Source organism: Penaeus monodon, chromosome 43 (genome assembly GCF_015228065.2).
Source record: "Penaeus monodon isolate SGIC_2016 chromosome 43, NSTDA_Pmon_1, whole genome shotgun sequence".
Taxonomy (NCBI): domain Eukaryota; kingdom Metazoa; phylum Arthropoda; class Malacostraca; order Decapoda; family Penaeidae; genus Penaeus; species Penaeus monodon.
In genome coordinates this window covers 23,264,819-23,282,737 of record NC_051428.1, presented here as the reverse complement: position 1 = coordinate 23,282,737, position 17,919 = coordinate 23,264,819, and the positions used below count along the sequence as shown (strand labels likewise).

General features: G+C 42.0%; 2 protein-coding genes across 2 annotated transcripts; both read right to left on the bottom strand.

Annotated features, from left to right (window-relative positions):
• Positions 1-2,825: 2,825 nt before the first annotated feature.
• Positions 2,826-3,639, bottom strand: LOC119568054. Its single transcript, XM_037916451.1, has 2 exons — positions 3,616-3,639; positions 2,826-3,472 (listed from the first exon to the last, which is right to left on the bottom strand). Exons 1-2 carry the CDS (start codon positions 3,619-3,621, stop codon positions 3,017-3,019), a joined length of 462 nt encoding a protein of 153 aa, XP_037772379.1. The 5' UTR covers positions 3,622-3,639; the 3' UTR covers positions 2,826-3,016.
• Positions 3,640-5,224: 1,585 nt separating this feature from the next.
• Positions 5,225-6,006, bottom strand: LOC119568030. The gene is made up of 2 exons (XM_037916418.1): positions 5,928-6,006; positions 5,225-5,785 (listed from the first exon to the last, which is right to left on the bottom strand). The coding sequence occupies exons 1-2, from the start codon at positions 5,931-5,933 to the stop codon at positions 5,294-5,296; spliced, it is 498 nt and encodes a 165-aa protein (XP_037772346.1). The 5' UTR covers positions 5,934-6,006; the 3' UTR covers positions 5,225-5,293.
• Between the last annotated feature and the right edge of the window lie 11,913 nt (positions 6,007-17,919).

Here is a 17,919-nt window from a genome sequence, read left to right as displayed (position 1 = left end):
ATTAAGACAAACAACTGTATGATCATAAAGTTTTCACAACCAAATATCACCGGATGACCATAAGACCAGTTCTTTCTTCCGTGACGTCATCCGCCACATCCTCAGTGACGTCACAGTAGCCAATCAACGTGCTCTAGAGAAGAGGAGGCGCTTGAGAAGCATGATTTTCAATATGTTTTACATTCTTTTCCTTTCTTTAGCAGGCAGACATGTTTAAGGAAGTCCCACTCGCGTGAATTTCTCAAGAACCAGTGGTGACAGTGTTTTGCCTTCATCTTCATCTGCTGTCACTGATATGGTGCGTTTATTATCATTATTCTTTTTTTTTTTATCTATTTATTTTTTTATTCTTTCGATGTACAATTTTGTTAAAGAAACCCAGCTACTGAACCAGTTCGCTCTGCACTTACCGATAATTTGATAGGTCGAAGGTTTAGGAAGATTAATAGTCTTCATCTCATATATAAGATAAATGGTCTAACCTTGCTTTTCCTGTGTATTTCAAGCAGATTTCTCTATTTCACCGTTAGACGTACGATAGCTGTGCTCAACTCAAATATAGTTACGGATATACCAAGATTTTTTTTTTTTTTTTGTCTTCTCAAAAAGTATTATTTTCTCTTTGTATTTTTTCCTTTAGTATTACCTTAATGTTAATAGATTTTTTTTTTCTTTGATAACATTGAAATTTAAAATTCACCCATTAGTATGACTTTTATAAGCGTCGAATATATTATTTATACGAGGGTTAATAGATTTCATTAAAGCTTATAGGCATTCATAAATTCATTATTTGAAATTTTGATACATGAATTGCAGATTTCACATAGAAAATTGTCGTCTGATCACTAACTTTAAAAGGGAAAAAGGCTGAACAGTGTTTCATAACTAATCATTATCCTTGCCTTTTGAATACCGGGATGGCCGGATATGTATGCATATATCATATGTACAATATATACATATATACAAACATATATGAATATAAACAGGTGTGTGCGTATATACATACATACATACATATGTTTATTTGTGTATATATATATTATATAAATATATACGTATATGTATGTATAATTTAATATACAAGAATTGTATGTGTGTAAATACATACATACGTGTGTTTATGCTTGCGAAAAAGTATATAAACGTTTCTGTTAAGTACTCCATATCACTATTCGATTTGATTATAATAAACGAATAAAGAAATGCAAATGCAAGAAAATATAGATTTCAAATCTATTATAAAAAATAGATACCTACAAATCACAGAATTTTTATCTTCTATCCTCATTTCAACTGTTGGTATAGATATCATTATCTTCATCTTTATTAATTACAGTTAGCATTACCTATAACATTGATATCATTACCATTGATTTTATTTTTACTATCCTTATTATTAACTGCATCAATAGAATGACGAGAAGCGATTTAGTTAAGAAGCAGAAAATGACAGGTTATTCAATCAGGAAATCCAAACGGCAATGTACTGGGATGCCCGGATCGTACCTGGAGAGGAGAGGAGGAGGTGGGAGGGGGAGGGGTTGTTGCTCGTTTTCAACCCGATGACGTCACAGTATCCAGTTCTAGTTTAGTCATCATGAAAATATGTGTCTGGTTTGGGATATTTGTAGGGGTGGATTGTATTTATATCCTAGGAAAACAAGAACTAATGAAGGGAGAAGAAAGGGGCGAAGACGGAGAGGCACGGTTTGTTGCATATGAAAGAGAATAGTCTTGTTTATATATTTATCATTATGACTAGTTTCATTTGTTTTAGTAGAAATTCTGACATTAGCCATTTATTGAACAAAAAAATAAATGGAGGACATTTGGATGCTGAATATCTTACAGGCAATTTTATATCACAGTCAAAACTCGAATAACTATAAATAACAACCCTCCCTGACCAGGACTCGAACCTTGGTCACTCCGGGTATGAAACCGGAGGCCAGTGCTAAACCAACCATGCCACACGACCCACTAAAAGGAGTGTGCAACTAGGATCTCACTAGCTCCATAGACATTACCTATCTACTCATTCTTCTGTAATTGATAGCGAAGTTTTACGCACACTCCCCGTGGGCACTCGGTAAAAATTGATTTAGCAATTCAAATCCTAAGTCAGGTGTACTGAGGTATATTTATGAAAGATGGAATAATACAATCACGCATTGATATCGATAAATAACAACCCTCCCTGACCAGGACTAGATAACTATTTATAACATATCCATGTATTTTGTTTAGTATATCTTCAGTGTCAACATTTGCCCCTTTGTCTTGTTTGCCCTTTTGTTTCTTTCACATTTGCATTTATGCAGGATAGGATAACTGTTTTCTTTTCCATTACGTATTTTTCATCACCTGCCTCTCCATCAATTGCGGCACTCAGCACAGTGTTCCTTTTTTCTATTACTTCTAAGCTATAACTTGTAATTAATGTAATTATTTTTCAAACTTATCTCTGTTTTCTGGACATCTGCATGAATGCATTACATATAATGTATATATATTTACTAATTTATTTGTGTGAGTGTGGGTGCCAATGTGTGTACGTGTTTGAAGACATTAGTAAATGTATACGTATGATCGTGTATGTAAATGGGAATGGATTCTTAATCTTTCTTCTTACTTTCAGAACAATGATCATATGTTATAATACCTTGCAAAATCTCAAAGAAAATCTCCGTCGAAACTATTGTCTATATTATGTATTTTAGGCAACATTCATAAAGCCAACTATTTTCTTTTAATATATTTTACCATGTAATCTTGGAAAAGAATATTAAGAAATAAATAAATGATGAATAAAACGTCACTGAGATGGATCAGCATATATTGTTTAAAATACTTTACATCAGTGTTCAAATTGATCCTTATAATCTATATGATGGGAAAAAAGGAAGTATAAACATATAAGGATTTATCATCATATAGGTATATACACATCACAGATCTCTTATCTTCCGTTATCAAGCGGAAAACTACTTTTTATTAGACATCACTACCTTTAAAAAGGGAGATGATTATTGAAAAATGAGGGAGGTTTGCATACGTGTTCTCCCAAACACCTGTCGAAGCAACACTTATCGAGGCCAGCACACTTGTAGTCGTTGGAACAGGTACTGGGGGGCCCATGGAAACGTGGGCATGTGGGACGGATTTGTGGGCAATCTAGTGGCTTGGTACCAACAGGTGTCTCTGGTTCGTGCACCGTCTCGCAGCAGTAGGCTTGACCTTCTGGAGTCTTGCACCAATACCTGCATTGGCTTGGGCCATTGGAGATTCCAGCTCCGATAATCCCACTACCACCGTGGAAACCGCCGCCGCCGCCAAAGAGACCGCCTCCGTGGACGCCACCTAAACCTCCAGGAAGGAATCTGTTGGATCCTCGTCCACTTCTACTTCGGTCTACACCGGCGGAAACGGCCACCAGAAGGCAACACGCAATCACGGTTTTGATGCTCTGCAAGAGGAGATAACGAAGTTATTCATCATGCTGAATATTGGTTTAACGTTGTTATTGACAATGAATCAATTATTTTCATTATGAACATCTGAGTCTCAAAAAATAGAGTTATTATGATTCATCTTGTAACAAGCACTCACATTCATTGTTGGTTAGAATTTAGCGGCGTAATGTGGAGAGTAGGAGATGCAACGTCTCTTATATACAGGAACTGGCGGCCGCCTCCCCTCCCCCTCCCAACTTCACCTTGCCAGTCGGGATATCCCAAGACGGCGGCGTGAATTTCCACGTATCGTGTCTGCTTTTCGAGTTCACTTCTTGCGAAATACGATTCGTCTTTCCTTTTTACACTGATGACAGAGAGGAAAATGTAAAAATGGGTATCAGTAAGAAGCTTTCATGGCCAGCCATTTATAACATTCAATGAAGGATGGGTAATTATCAGCATTAACCATAATTACTGCTAAAATTACTACAAGCTATTTTACTAAGATAGTTGTCTCAATCACGTGATAGAACCCAAGTAACAATTATTATTATCACCGCAAGGAGTGGTTGCTAGGTATCTTCAAAACTCAAAGGCGTCACATTGCCCAGTTTCTAACAAGCTGTGACCAAGATATGTTTGCTTCAGGATACTTTGCTGCAACATATATCACTCTGCTTTGAATTCCGCGAGAAACAAAACAGATTTTAAAATTGTAGTTTCTGAAATTAAATATAGTTAGGCATCGCGATTATATATTTCTTAAGCAACAAACAGAGAAGTGAATCGCTTGCATAGCGTGGTTTCCATATATTTCATTCATCAATTTAGTGAAACAATTTAACGTTTTGTAAGTGCGTGAATCATAAAATGGGAGCAAGATTCCTGGAGTGGCAACACTTTACTCGTTGGCTACAATAAACCTGTTCTTTATTTTTAGTTTTTGCACGCTTGATGACGTTACTTCTTGTTCCCAAGTAATGCTGTTTTCCCCTCTTTTACTCATCATTTCTATCTTTGTTTTTTCCTAAATATATGCATGAGTGAATGATATATATTTATGTTTGTGTCATATATAATGTACGTGTGTGTGTATTTAAGCATAAAAGGCATAGATTCTAGGCACACCTATATATATATATATATATATATATATATATATATATATATATATATATATATATTATGTATGTATATGTGTGTGGTGTGTAGTAAATACATCCACCCATCCATACATACATACGTCCATACATACATACATACATACATACATACATACATACATACATACATACATACATACATACATACATACATACACACACACATATACATATAAGGTGTAGGTAAACACATGTATATAGATACATACACGTACGTATATATGTATATATATACATAACTACATTCATGTGTATGTATATATATGCATATATACACTGATATGTATGTATATTTATATATATACATACAAATCTGTCTGAAAAATATGCATATACATATATAAACACGCGTCTGTGTATTCACAATCCTTTTCATTATTTTCAGGATAGTGAAAACCAGATCTACAACCCAATTAAACCAGTACCTACAACATTTGGTTTTAGTCTACTTAATAATTCCTTTGCAATAAACGAGGTTTATGTTGTTTCTTTATAAGAAAATTCATAATTTTGAATGCCTTATATCAGATTGATTAGATGAAGGGAATAAAGAAATTTAAGTAGATATAAACATATACGGATTTATTATTAAAATATATATTTATAAATTACAAATTCGTGTTTTATTATCATACAGAAAACTGCTGATTACATTAGACATAAGAATATTTAAAATGGGAGATGGTTATTGAAAAAGGAAGGAGGTTTGCACACGTGTTCTCCCAAACACCTGTCGAAACAACACTTATCGAGGCCAGCACACTTGTAGTCGTTGGAACAGGTATTGGGGGGCCCATGGAAACGTGGACATGTGGGACGGACTTGTGGGCAATCTAGTGGCTTGGTACCAACAGGTGTCTCTGGTTCATGCACCGTCTCGCAGCAGTAGGCTTGACCCTCCGGAGTCTTGCACCAATACCTACACTGGCTTGGGCCATTGGAGATTCCAGTTCCGATAATCCCACTACCACCGTGGATTCCACCATGGATTCCGCCACCATGAATTCCACCACCATGAATACCGCCGCCGAACAGACCGCCTCCTTGTACGCCACCCAAGCCTCCAGGAAGGAATCTGTTGGATCCTCGTCCACCTGTACTTCGGTCTACACCGGCAGAGACGGCCACCACGAGGCAACACACAATCACGGCTTTGATGCTCTGCAACAGATAACGAAATTACTAACCCAAGTCTACACTGAAATTACAGGCACAGCATTATCAGCACATTATGAATATCTGATTCTGAGATGAAGTGCGATGCAATGTGGTTTTTACTCAGTATCTTAGAATAAGCACTTACATTCATTGTTGGTAAGAGGTAAGCTGTGTAATGTGGTGAGAGCAAGTTCCAGCCTCGCTTATATACGAGACCTGGCTGCCGTCCGTCCTCCCCCCTCCTTGCCAATCGGGATATCCCGAGTAAGCGGTAGGAGCTTCCAGCTAACATGCGATATATGGTTTCCCAGCTTTTTCTTTTGATATTGGGAAATGCTTTCGATTTATTTCCTTTTTACTCATTTAAGTGACTAGAAAGAAGAACATCAGGTGGCAAGCAAATATCTTATAGTTATATGAAACCGAGAAGGTAAGAGGCATATCATTCTCTATCTGCTTACCTACATACGCTCAAAACATACTCTAATGTTTGTGGGTCGGTATACAGTAGATAAATACGTATATATTCATATGTTTCTTTACATCTTTCACGTTTATATATACACATACATATCTGTATCATTTACCAAATCTAGCACTTTTGCAGTCTTAGCCACAAGGAGACAACACATTATTGCGGCTTTGATACTCTACATGTGATAACAACGTCATCTAGCATGCCCTGCAGTGGTTTGGCAGCATTGTTTACATAACGTTAATATTTGTATAAAATGATATAAAATATGCTGGAGGGCAGTCTGGCCACCCCACTCTTTCATTGCCAGTCGGGATAAACTTCATTATGACACAAAATTGCAGGTATCGTACCCGACAATATATGGGTTTCCAGGTATTCTTTATGAAATATACCGAGTTATTTCAGTTTCACTAAGTTTTTTTTTTCTTTAACTCTGAAAGAAAAAAAAAAAATTGATGTTCATTGATTTAGGATAAGAAATGTATATGTGTTTGCATAGATGGATTGATATATATCACACACACATATATATAAAGTGATCAGTGATTGATGAAATGAGACCATTAATAGATTGATAGTTGACTGAGAATAAGAACACATTATTAAAGTTATCATTAAGGATACGAAACCAAAGAAAGAACAGGAATGAGAAAACAAACATCAAGAAAAGGACAAATGTAGAAACCAAGGTCTCAGATTGAAATGCTTCTCCCCTGAAAAGGAAAAGGAGATTTGAAAAATGGAGAGGAAATTATGAAAATTAACTCCCAAAAGTAATAATATTAATAAAGAACAGTAGAATTAAGAACACGCAGTTATATAGGGAGTGAAAAGTTCCAAAAAGAGAAAATAAACTGCTAAATTAATATTAGTATAATTATTAGTAATAATACCTAGACAAGTATTGTTAGTAATATTCTTGATATTATGAGTATCAGTATCATTATTAACATTAGTCTATTTTCAGAATTGTGTTCATCCATTACATAACCACTATTGGTACTTCCTTTGTTATGTGTTTTGATTTATTGCAATAACCATTTTTGTATTGCCTTATCACTGACATCGTTTTGACGTTGTTTTTGTGCTAATGTAATAATTATCACTGATATTAACGTTCTTTTCACTATAATTGGTGATATAATTATTGTTATCTTTATTAACATTACAATTAGTATTACCCATAATATTCCCATCGTTATCATTATTAGCATTAATTCTGTTCCCATCCTTATTATTACTTATATCGGGAGAATAAGCTGGTTAAGTTAAAGAAAATGCCAGGTTAATGAATCAGGAAATATCCGGATCATGTCTGAAGACGAGAGACGTCACAGCATCCAGTTCTAGTTCAGTCATAAAAGAAGTATGTGTTTACTTCGGGATATTTTCCGAAAGATATGCGTTGGCATCCTAAGAGGAGATAGATGGACGGAAAATCAGAAGTAATGAAGTGAGGAGAAGAGGAAGGGGCGAAGGCGGGGAAGGAGTCGATGGGAATACAGATGTTTATAAACCTATCATTATGGTGATCCGTTTCCGTTTAACTTACCTAATAATTCTAACACGGGAGTCATTAACTGGGTATTTGATTAGTTCCTTCTCTACAGAAATAGAATATCTGTCTTGTTAAATATATATTTTTATATAAAGTAAGATTCTAGCAAACAGAACACAGCTCAAGCTCTAATAAACCATAAGAAATTTGTATGATTTTGTTCTATATATTGTCATTACCTTCGTGTATCTGCCTTTCCGAATTTTCGTATCATATATATATATATATATATATATATATATATATATATATATATATATATATATATATATATATGTAGTATAAGTTTTGCATGTTCATCCAACCACGTTTTGTTATCATTTACGTCTTTCCTCAGACGCCTTAGCTGGTTTAGTCACTGATTATATTCATGAATTTTCCTATATCTAAAAGGAAGGCGAGGTCCTTCATCACTGCTGTGTAAAAACATTGAAAATATAAGAGGAGTAACTTTAAAGGGATTGGAATTTGAAGACCGGAAACACAACCAAAAGAGTATGAATCCAAAATAAAGTTTTCACAATCAAATATCACCGGATGACCATAAGACCAGTTCTTTCTTCCGTGACGTCATCCGCCACATCCTCAGTGACGTCACAGTAGCCAATCAACGTGCTCTAGAGAAGAGGAGGCGCTCGAGAAGCATGATTTTCAATATGTTTTACATTCTTTTCCTTTCTTTAGCAGGCAGACATGTTTTAGGAAGTCCCACTCGCGTGAATTTCTCAAGAACCAGTGATGACAATGTTTTGCCTTCATCTTCATCTGTTGTCACTGATATGGTGCAGTTATTATTATTATTATTTCTTTTTTATCTATTTATTTTTTTATTTCTTCAATGTAATAAATTTTATCAAAGAAACCCAGCTACTGAACCAGTTCGCTCTGCACTTACCGATAATTTGATAGGTCGAAGGTTTAGGAAGATTAATAGTCTTCATCTCATATATAAGATAATGGTCTAACCTTGCTTTTCCTGTGTATATCAAGCAGATTTCTCTATTTCACGTTAGACGTACGATAGCTGTGCTCAACTCAAATATAGTTTCGGATATACCAAGATTTTTTTTTTTTGTCTTCTCAAAAAGTATTATTTTCTCTTTGTATTTTTTCCTTTAGTATTACCTTAATGTTAATAGATTTTTTTTTCTTTGATAACATTGAAATTTAAAATTCACCCATTAGTATGACTTTTATAAGCGTCGAATATATTATTTATACGAGGGTTAATAGATTTCATTAAAGCTTATAGGCATTCATAAATTCATTATTTGAAATTTTGATACATGAATTGCAGATTTCACATAGAAAATTGTCGTCTGATCACTAACTTTAAAAGGGAAAAAGGCTGAACAGTGTTTCATAACTAATCATTATCCTTGCCTTTTGAATACCGGGATGGCCTGATATGTATGTATATATCATATATACAATATATACATATATACAAACATATATGAATATAAACAGGTGTGTGCGTATATATATACATACATACATACATACATACATATGTTTATCTGTATATATATATATATATATATATATATATATATATATATATATATATATATATTATATAAATATATACGTATATGTATATATACATTAGTATACATTGCTTGCTTGCTTGCTTGAGATTTGCGAAGTTCTGGCTTCGCCCGGGCCTTTCACTTATGGCCCGGCCTGTGTCAGCTTTTTATGGCTGTCTCATTTGTTGGTCTGACACTGGGTGCTTACCGTGGCGGTGGGATTGCCAGGCGCTCCTGTAGCCGTGGTGTAAGCATCTCGCATAATCTCTTTACCAGCACGACGGCTGTGTTCTGTGGGGTTTGTCTTAGGAATTGCGTGTGTACGCAATTCTCCAAGTAGTGTATCAGTGTGGCGTTCGGCTCGCCGCAATGCATGCAACACCTCTCTTCATGTTCTATGGTTTGTATGATCTGCCATGCACAGTGGTAACCTAGGCGCATTCTGTGCAGAATGACTTCGGTACCTCTGTTGTTTATTTCAGAGAGTGCCATTTGGTTCATAGCCTGTGGCATCTGAGTACCAGCTGGCCGAGGGGAATGTCTCGTTTCCTCTCTGTGAAAGCTGCAGGAGGAAGGAGTTGGCCGCCACCGTACACTTCCTCCTAAGTAAACTTCGGCTCTGATGTATTATCATGGGATTTGGGGCATACCCGGCCGATTTCGGCTAATCTGTCAGCAAGCTCATTGCCTCTGATCCCTATATGGCTGGGAACCCAGTTTATGATAATTCTTCTACCCTGAGCAAGCATCCTTTGTGTTATTGTGCCGATGGTTGTCAGGAGGTAGATTTTGTCAGTGGGTGAGCGCTGCTGAAGACAGTCGAACGGCTCCTTTGAGTCTGTGTGTATGACCACGTGTCCTTTTCTCCTGGACGCGTGTCTCAGTGCTCCCATGATAGCACTACCTCTGCCTGTAGCGAGGAGGCGTTGTCTGTTACCCTCATGGATATTGTGGCATCCCTTGCTGCAAAGCCGGCGCCTGCAGTGTGGGTCAAGGGATCGACCGATCCGTCTGTGTAATATGTTAGGCTCCCCGGAGGGGTGATGGTTGCAATGACCCTCTGGGTTTCTGCCTTTAGGCTAGGCGTACAATATTCATTCTTTTTGCTTGCCAGTCTCATGACCGAGAACTCTATCGAGGTTTGTGCCCACGGCGGAGCTTCGACAAAGTCAGGGTGTGGGGAGTCCATGCCCTTGGCCAGTAGTGGTTCTTTGAGCTGATGGCGTATTAGCACCCTGGCTGTGTGAGACAGCCAGGAGTTGTTTGCAAACAGCTCATTATCTTGTTCTAGGCGTCTGACTATTTTGTGTCTTAGGCTTGTGTTCCTGGAGCCTGGATGACCTTTGATAAGAATTGGGCTGCCGTTAGATCAATTCGTGAGCAAGGGGAGAAGGTTTGTCTCCACTAGGAGGTTGAGGACCTTCGCCCACCTTGGGGCACCCAGAATGACCCTGGCGGCTTCGTTTTGGACTGTCTCCAATCGGTCTTTATATTTTCTCTTGATGCCAATCAGAGCGAGGGAGGCATAGTCTACAATGGGCCTGACAGCATGTACGTAGAATGATCTTAGTACTCTGTGTCTGGCCCCTATGCGTCTTCCACTCATTACTCTCATGACAGACGTCTTCCCTTTGTTCGGTCAAGCAGGTACTGGACCTCCTGGCGGAAGGAGAGGGTCCGGTCTATCCTTACCCAAGGTACAGGTATTCCTGAACCCACTCCAAGTCCATTCCCTGGATTTTCAGACTTTGTGCCTTGAACTCTCTGTCTCAAAGCCATGGCCTTGGATTTGGCTGCAGAGATCTTTAGTCCTGTCCTGCAACACTCCTCGGATACCAAGTCCAGACAACGCTGGGCTTTGTTTAGGCTGTGTGGTCCAGTGGAGATGATAGCAAGATCGTCTGCATAGGAGATGATCTTGCACCCCACTGGGAGGTTTATGTTGAGGATACAGGACATTAGTGTGTTAAAAAGGGCTGGACTGAGAACCCCACCCTGTGGCGTTCCATTTTCTAGTGGCATGTGCTGTGATAGGTGACCTTGGAATTTGACTCTGGCTGTTCTATTCGTAAAGTAGCCCACCTATCCAAGCCAGAGCTTACCTCTGATTCCTTTTTGGATCAGGCTCTCCTGAATGGCAAGAGGACTTGCCAATTCGAAAGCCTTCTCCAGGTCAAGGAATACTGCCACAGATGCGCCGTGTTTATTGTGCTCAAGAGCGTGGCTATGCTGTGCGCTGTGCTCATGCCCCTGGTGAACCCGTGGAGGTGTTCGTGTGGGGCTCCCATTTTCCATTGGACCCGGGTTCAGTACCATCCTCGTCGGCAGTCTTGGCCAGACAGCTGAGGAGAGAGATGGGGCGGTACTTCCCCGGCTCCTTTGGTTTAGGGATGGGAACTATGGTAGCCCTCTTCCAGCTCTGGGGTGGAAGTTTCCCAGGACCTGTTGATGAGTTGCAGGAATGCAAGCTCACCTACCAGTCCCAGGCGGGAGATGAGGGGGTACGAGATCCCTCATCGCCCGGGGCTGAGTTGCGACTGGCTTTGTGTGCATCTCTTAGTTCCCTCAGAGAAAAGATAACGTCTGAGTTATCGGGTTCGGCTGCCCTTTCTCTGATGTGAGCAAGTCTGTCTGGTTGTAGGCGTTCTTGTCTTGCCTTCAGTTCGGCTGGAGACTGTCGCTGCTCGTTCTCGCAGAGAACTCTTGCGCCAGTCTGTTGGCCTCTGCCTGGGGGTCGTGGTGCGTGCATCTCGGGGCTGAGCGGCTGGTAGCTCGCTTGACCCGTTGCCATAGCTCTGAGAGGGTGGTACGGTGATCGAAAGACTCACACCATTCCAGCCACTTTTCCTGCCTCACTCTGCTGGCAGTTTCCTTGGCATCCTCACCGCCTCCCTTAGGAGGGCTAGTTGTCGGGGGTTCTTTGCCTTCGGATATGTTTTCGGCACATGTTTACCCTGTGGTTGACCTCCCTAATCTCGTCATTGAAGTACCAGGGTCCTTGTGACTCCTGGCCCCCAGGCCGAGTTTTGGGTATGGTCAGTGAGGCTGCCTCATCAATGGCATTTACAAGTCTGGCTTGTAGCACTTCCACATTTTCGCTCTGTGTGGGTTCATTGCTTCTCAGACAGCGGGCCAAGGCGCTCTGGAACGCCTGCCAGTTGGCCTTGTCTGTTTCCATCTTGGATTCGGTCGTGGTATTTCGGCTGGGCCACTATCCATGAGGGTTGTTTATAGTGCCATAATGGTCACTAGTGACGGTCTCATCGACACGCCAGCCAATCCTCTCCACCAGAGTCGCAGTGGCCAGGGTGAGGTCTAGGACCCCTCCTCTCACATGCGTTGGCTCCTGGCTGTTGAGGAGAGCGATCTCGGGAATGTCTCGAGCACGTTGGCTATGTGACGGCCAGCCGCATCCGGTACCCTGCAGGGAGCCAGGATGGGGTGGTGTGCATTGAAGTCTCCCCCTATGATCACTCGGTCGTGTGCTGCGGAAGCACATACCTGGCTGATGTCTAAGCTACTACAGTGTGGCCTGCTGTACACGTTGTACAATTTCGGGGGTCCCCCGGCCAGTTGAATCTCGACGGCAAGAGATTCAACATCTTCTCCACAGTGCGGTGCATCGGCTATTGCGGAGCAGGGAATTGTTGCCTTCACCAGGGTCATCAGGCCTCTTTTGCCATCGGAACGTGGCAGCGCGTAGACGTGATACCCTGAGAAGCGAACAGCTTCCGCTGATAATGTCTCCTGGAGCATGACGATGTCAATGCTCCTTGATCGCACTATTGCGTGGAGGATGGCACTCCTTGAGGAGAAGCCCAGATGTTCCACTGCAGAATACTTAGATTGCGTGTCATGATGTTACTAATTGATAGTTACATCAGAGACATCGTCACATTCGGGTTGACGGTCGGAGTCTGACAACTCCATTGTGAGATCCTCACTGCTTGAGGACTCTCTTTCGGCTGTCAGGCTATCCCTGGATCCACTGGGGGGTGGGGAGCCTTTGGTAGCTCTGACTTTTCGTCTTTGGCTTTTTCTCGGGCCAGGCTGTTTCTATGCATTGGCTGGCCTTGCCTGGGCAGCTCAGCTTCTTCTGATTCGGCTTGTGGCACTGAATCAGCCTGGCTAGGCTCTGCCTGTGAGGGCATAGCCTGGCCAGGCTCTGCCTGTGAGGGCATAGCCTGGCTTGGAGAGGGGAGGGGAGTCTCGACCTGGGCTTTGGGAGAGGATTGGGCTGATTTGGCCTTCTCCATCTTCCTTCCCTTTATGCTTTTCACGGTCTGTTTAAGAGTCGTCATGGCAACACTGACTGCCTTATCCGCCTCTTCATCGGTCCTGGACAGGGATACTGCCACTGCTGTGACCACAGCAGTGATCAGGATCGACATGTCCCCCTCGTCGAAGAACATGTCTTCTGGGTCTGGGGGACCGTGTGGTGCTGTTGGAACCTTTCTTCCTGTGGTTCCTCTGCACTTCTTTACTTGGGGGAACTCCTGATTGTCGGAGATCTCCGGTTTCGGCTGGGGGGCAGCTTCCTTCCTCTTAGGAGGTCGGGAAGCCTTTTCGCTTTTGTTCCTCCCCCAGACGTAGGTGCCTGGGGGGGCAGGAACAAAGTCTGGTCGCTTCTTAGCAACCTCTTGCCGTTTGAGGGCCGCCTCTTTCCTGACAGAGCAAGCCAGGCTCCAGGCGTGATGCCTCTTGGCACAATTAGGACATTTGGCTGTTGTGTCCTTCTTTTCTTCTTTATGTGCCTTGATGCACACCTCAGTATTGTGTGCCTTGCTACAGACACCACATTTTGGCTTGGCTGTACAGTTAGCCTGGTGGTGTCCGTACTTCTGGCACTTGAAACACCGAAGTGGTTCAGGCACATAAGTGCGTAGGTTGTAGGTACCCCAGTTACCCAGATCATGGGTGGAGCTTTGGGTACCTTTCATGGTCACCAGGACTTGCCTGGTTGGAGTCTTCCCCTTCGACAATCGGGAAGCCTCCATGACCTGTGGGTGTGATGTTATCACCTCCACATCGTATGAGACTGAGAAGCCAAGTAGCACCATCTTGACTCTCTTCTCCTCGGGGTTCAGTGGCGAGAGGCTCACTTTTTCCTCCCATCTTTTAACTCCTTTGTCTCCTGTAGGAAACAGAGGGTGGCTTGATCTTTGGGCACGATGATCATGCCCTGATCTCGCGCAACCCGGATCGACAGCCGGATTTTACGCTGGCTCTCCAATGCCCTTACCATCTGGTAGGCATTGTCGAAGCCTTCGGGTTTAACGGGGACCTTGAATTGCGGGAAACGCCTTGGGGGTCCAGACTCGCCATCAGAGTCGGACTCCGGCCTCGGCCGTTTCGGTCCGCCCTTTCGGCTTTGGGGCTTGCTCGTGGAGGCACCAGCTGTTTCGGCTGGTTCAGCTGGTGCTCCTGATTCAATCAGTGGGGTCGTCTGAGGGGGGCTCAGAGACCTTCCTGGTCTGGGTGCTGGCCTAGGGGGGCCAGCACGAGAGTCCATCTGTTGGACAATCTGATGGACAGACATGTTTGTACCTGATTTATTTGTCTTGTCTGCCATCTTGGCAGCAGGCATGACAGTGTCATCCTGTGCTCGGGGTTTTCTTTTGCCACCCGGAGGCACGTAAGGCTTCAGGGTGGCTGCCGTGGTCTGGGCCTTGCACGGGTCGTCAACAGTAAGGTCTGTCTGTGGGGGATTTTTGTTTAGTTTTTCCATATACTTGGCAGTGCTTCATCCACTCACGCCCCCACCCACCACGGAGTCCAACAAGGGGAAGCTGAGTGCTAGAACCAATGTCTAACAGCAACAGGGGTGATGAGTGAATATACGCAGCCAATTAGCCGATTGCACTGGTACACACGGACGGTGTGGGTACCAACGGCAGCATGACTGCTTGACCCTAGCCTCCCGAGGGAGACCAGCCGATTGACCTGACCGGGCCTGGATCAGGCCGCCTGTCTTGCCAGAATAGAGGACCAAAGAGGCGTGTTGCTAGCCGCAGGGCGTACTCGTGCACGGCATCGCTCAACCTCCAGGACTCCCGTCTCCCAGCTCACAAGGGTGCCACGCACGGCAAACACGTGGGTAGGTGTCAACCTCTGAGAGTATCCCAGAGGGGATGCCCTTCCACCTACAGGACATCATTGCTGGGAACACTTTTGCTCTTCCCTCAGTGAGGAAGGGAGCTCTTTCACTTTTTCCAGGCAGTTCCTCTCCGCTCCTCGGAGGGGACCTGTACCCTTTTTCAAAGTGAATCCCTCTTTTCTCTGAAACGCCCAAAGGTTGTTTCACCTCATTGAGAAAAGAGGGGGGTCCTGCACCTGTTCCTGTCAGTTCCTTCATCCCTCTGAAAACAGCCGGCCACAGACTGTTTCACCACAGTGAGGGAGAGAAATTAACATTTTTCCAGGAGGTTCCTATGGCAGGACGGTTTTGAGGTGGAACCCTCTTCTCTCTGAAACATCCAAAGGATGTTTCACCTCAGTGAGAGAAGGGTGGGTTCTGAACCTGTTCCAGTAAGTTCCTTCATCCCTCTGAAATAGTCAACCACAGACTATTTCATCACAGTGAGGGAGAAAGACTAACTTTTATCCAGGTACTTCCTATCACGGGAACTTGCTGTTCTGTCTAGCAGCTGCTATTAGACAGAACCTGGCTGAAGGCCTGACAAGGGGGCTCTACCTGCCTATCGCCCTATTCGAAAGAAAAAGAGTGGCAGTCATCAGATGGTCTGCCAGACCAATCCCTAACAAAAGAATGGCAACTCTATGCACACCGTAAGGCAGGCCTTCTAAGGCCCCCCAGACACACCCTCCCCTGCGGGAGGTAAAGGTCTGCCCACGTCCGAGCACGCGCCCGAAGATGGGGTCCAGTTCACCAGAAGGTGTGCACAGAGTCATCCTAATGCCGAAAATTCGCATAGGAAAGAGTAGGCTAGTAGGGCACGAAGCTACATGCAAGCACATAGCATCGTGGCATCAAACAATGGGGGGGCGCGTCACCGTCCGGTAACGCGGAAGAGCCGAGGCCGAGATTGCATGGGACCGGGCGCGGTGCATCTCTTTAAAATGCCCATGCAAAAGCCACACGATCGAGGGATCATGGTGACTCACTTGGCGTTGCTCGGCTCCACCCGCTGCGCCCCGTCCGCCACCCTTGCCGGAACCGATCATCCCCTCTCTCTGAATCGTCCAATCAAGGACCGATTCACCGCAGGGAGAGAGGGGAGGAGCCTGTTCATCTATCCTTCTTCTGATTGGCTCGGAGGACGCCGTCTCTGTGTTGTGCTTTTCTCCTGTGTGTCTCCATTAGTATACAAGAATTGTATGTATGTAAACATATACACACGTGTGTTTATGTTTGCGAAAAAGTATATAAACTTTTCTGTTAAGTACTCCATATCACTATTCGATTTGATTATAATAAACGAATAAAGAAATGCAAATGCAAGAAAATATAGATTTCAAATTTATTATAGAAGATAGATACCTACAAATCACAGAATTTTTATCTTCCATCCTCATTTCAACTGTTGGTATAGATATCATTATCTTCATCTTTATTAATTACAGTTAGCATTACCTATAACATTGATATCATTACCATTGATTTTATTTTTACTATCCTTATTATTAACTGCATCAATAGAATGACGAGAAGCGATTTAGTTAAGAAGCAGAAAATGACAGGTTATTCAATCAGGAAATCCAAAAGGCAATGTCCTGGGATGCCCGAATAGTACCTGGAGAGGAGAGGAGGAGGTGGGAGGGGGAGGGGTTGTTGCTCGTTTTCAACCCGATGACGTCACAGTATCCAGTTCTATTTTGTCATCATGAAAATATGTGTCTGCTTTGGGATATTTGTAGGAGTGGATTGTATTTATATCCTAGGAAAACAAGAACTAATGAAGTGAGGAGAAAGGGGCGAAATCGGAGAGGCACGGTTTGTTACATCTGAAAGAGAATAGTCTTGTTTATATATTTATCATTATGACTAGTTTCTTTTTTTTTCAAATAGAAATTCTGACATTAGCCATTTATTGAACAAAAAATCATATGTAAATAGGATATTTGGATGTTGAAAATCTTGCAAGCAATTTTATATCACAGTCAAAACTCGAATAACTATATCTCTAACATATCCATGTGTTTTGTTTAGTATACCTTCAGTATCAACATTTGCTCTTTTAGACCCCTTTGTCTTATTTGTCTTTTTGTTTCCTTCACATTTGCATTTATGCAGGATAGGATAACTGCGTGTTCTTCTCCATTACGTCATTTTCATCACTTGCCCCTCCATCAATTGCGTAACTCAGCACAGTGTTCCTTTTTTCTATTACTTCTAAGCTATATGTTATGTAATCATTCTTATGTTAAAGAAAGCCAACTATTTTCTTTTAGTGTATTTTACCACGTACTCTTGGAAAACAATATTAAGAAATAAATAAATGATGAATGAAGCATTACTGAGATAGATCAGCATATATTGTTTAAAATACTTTACACCAGTGTTCAAATTGATCATTATAATCTATATGATGGGAAAAAAGAAAGTATA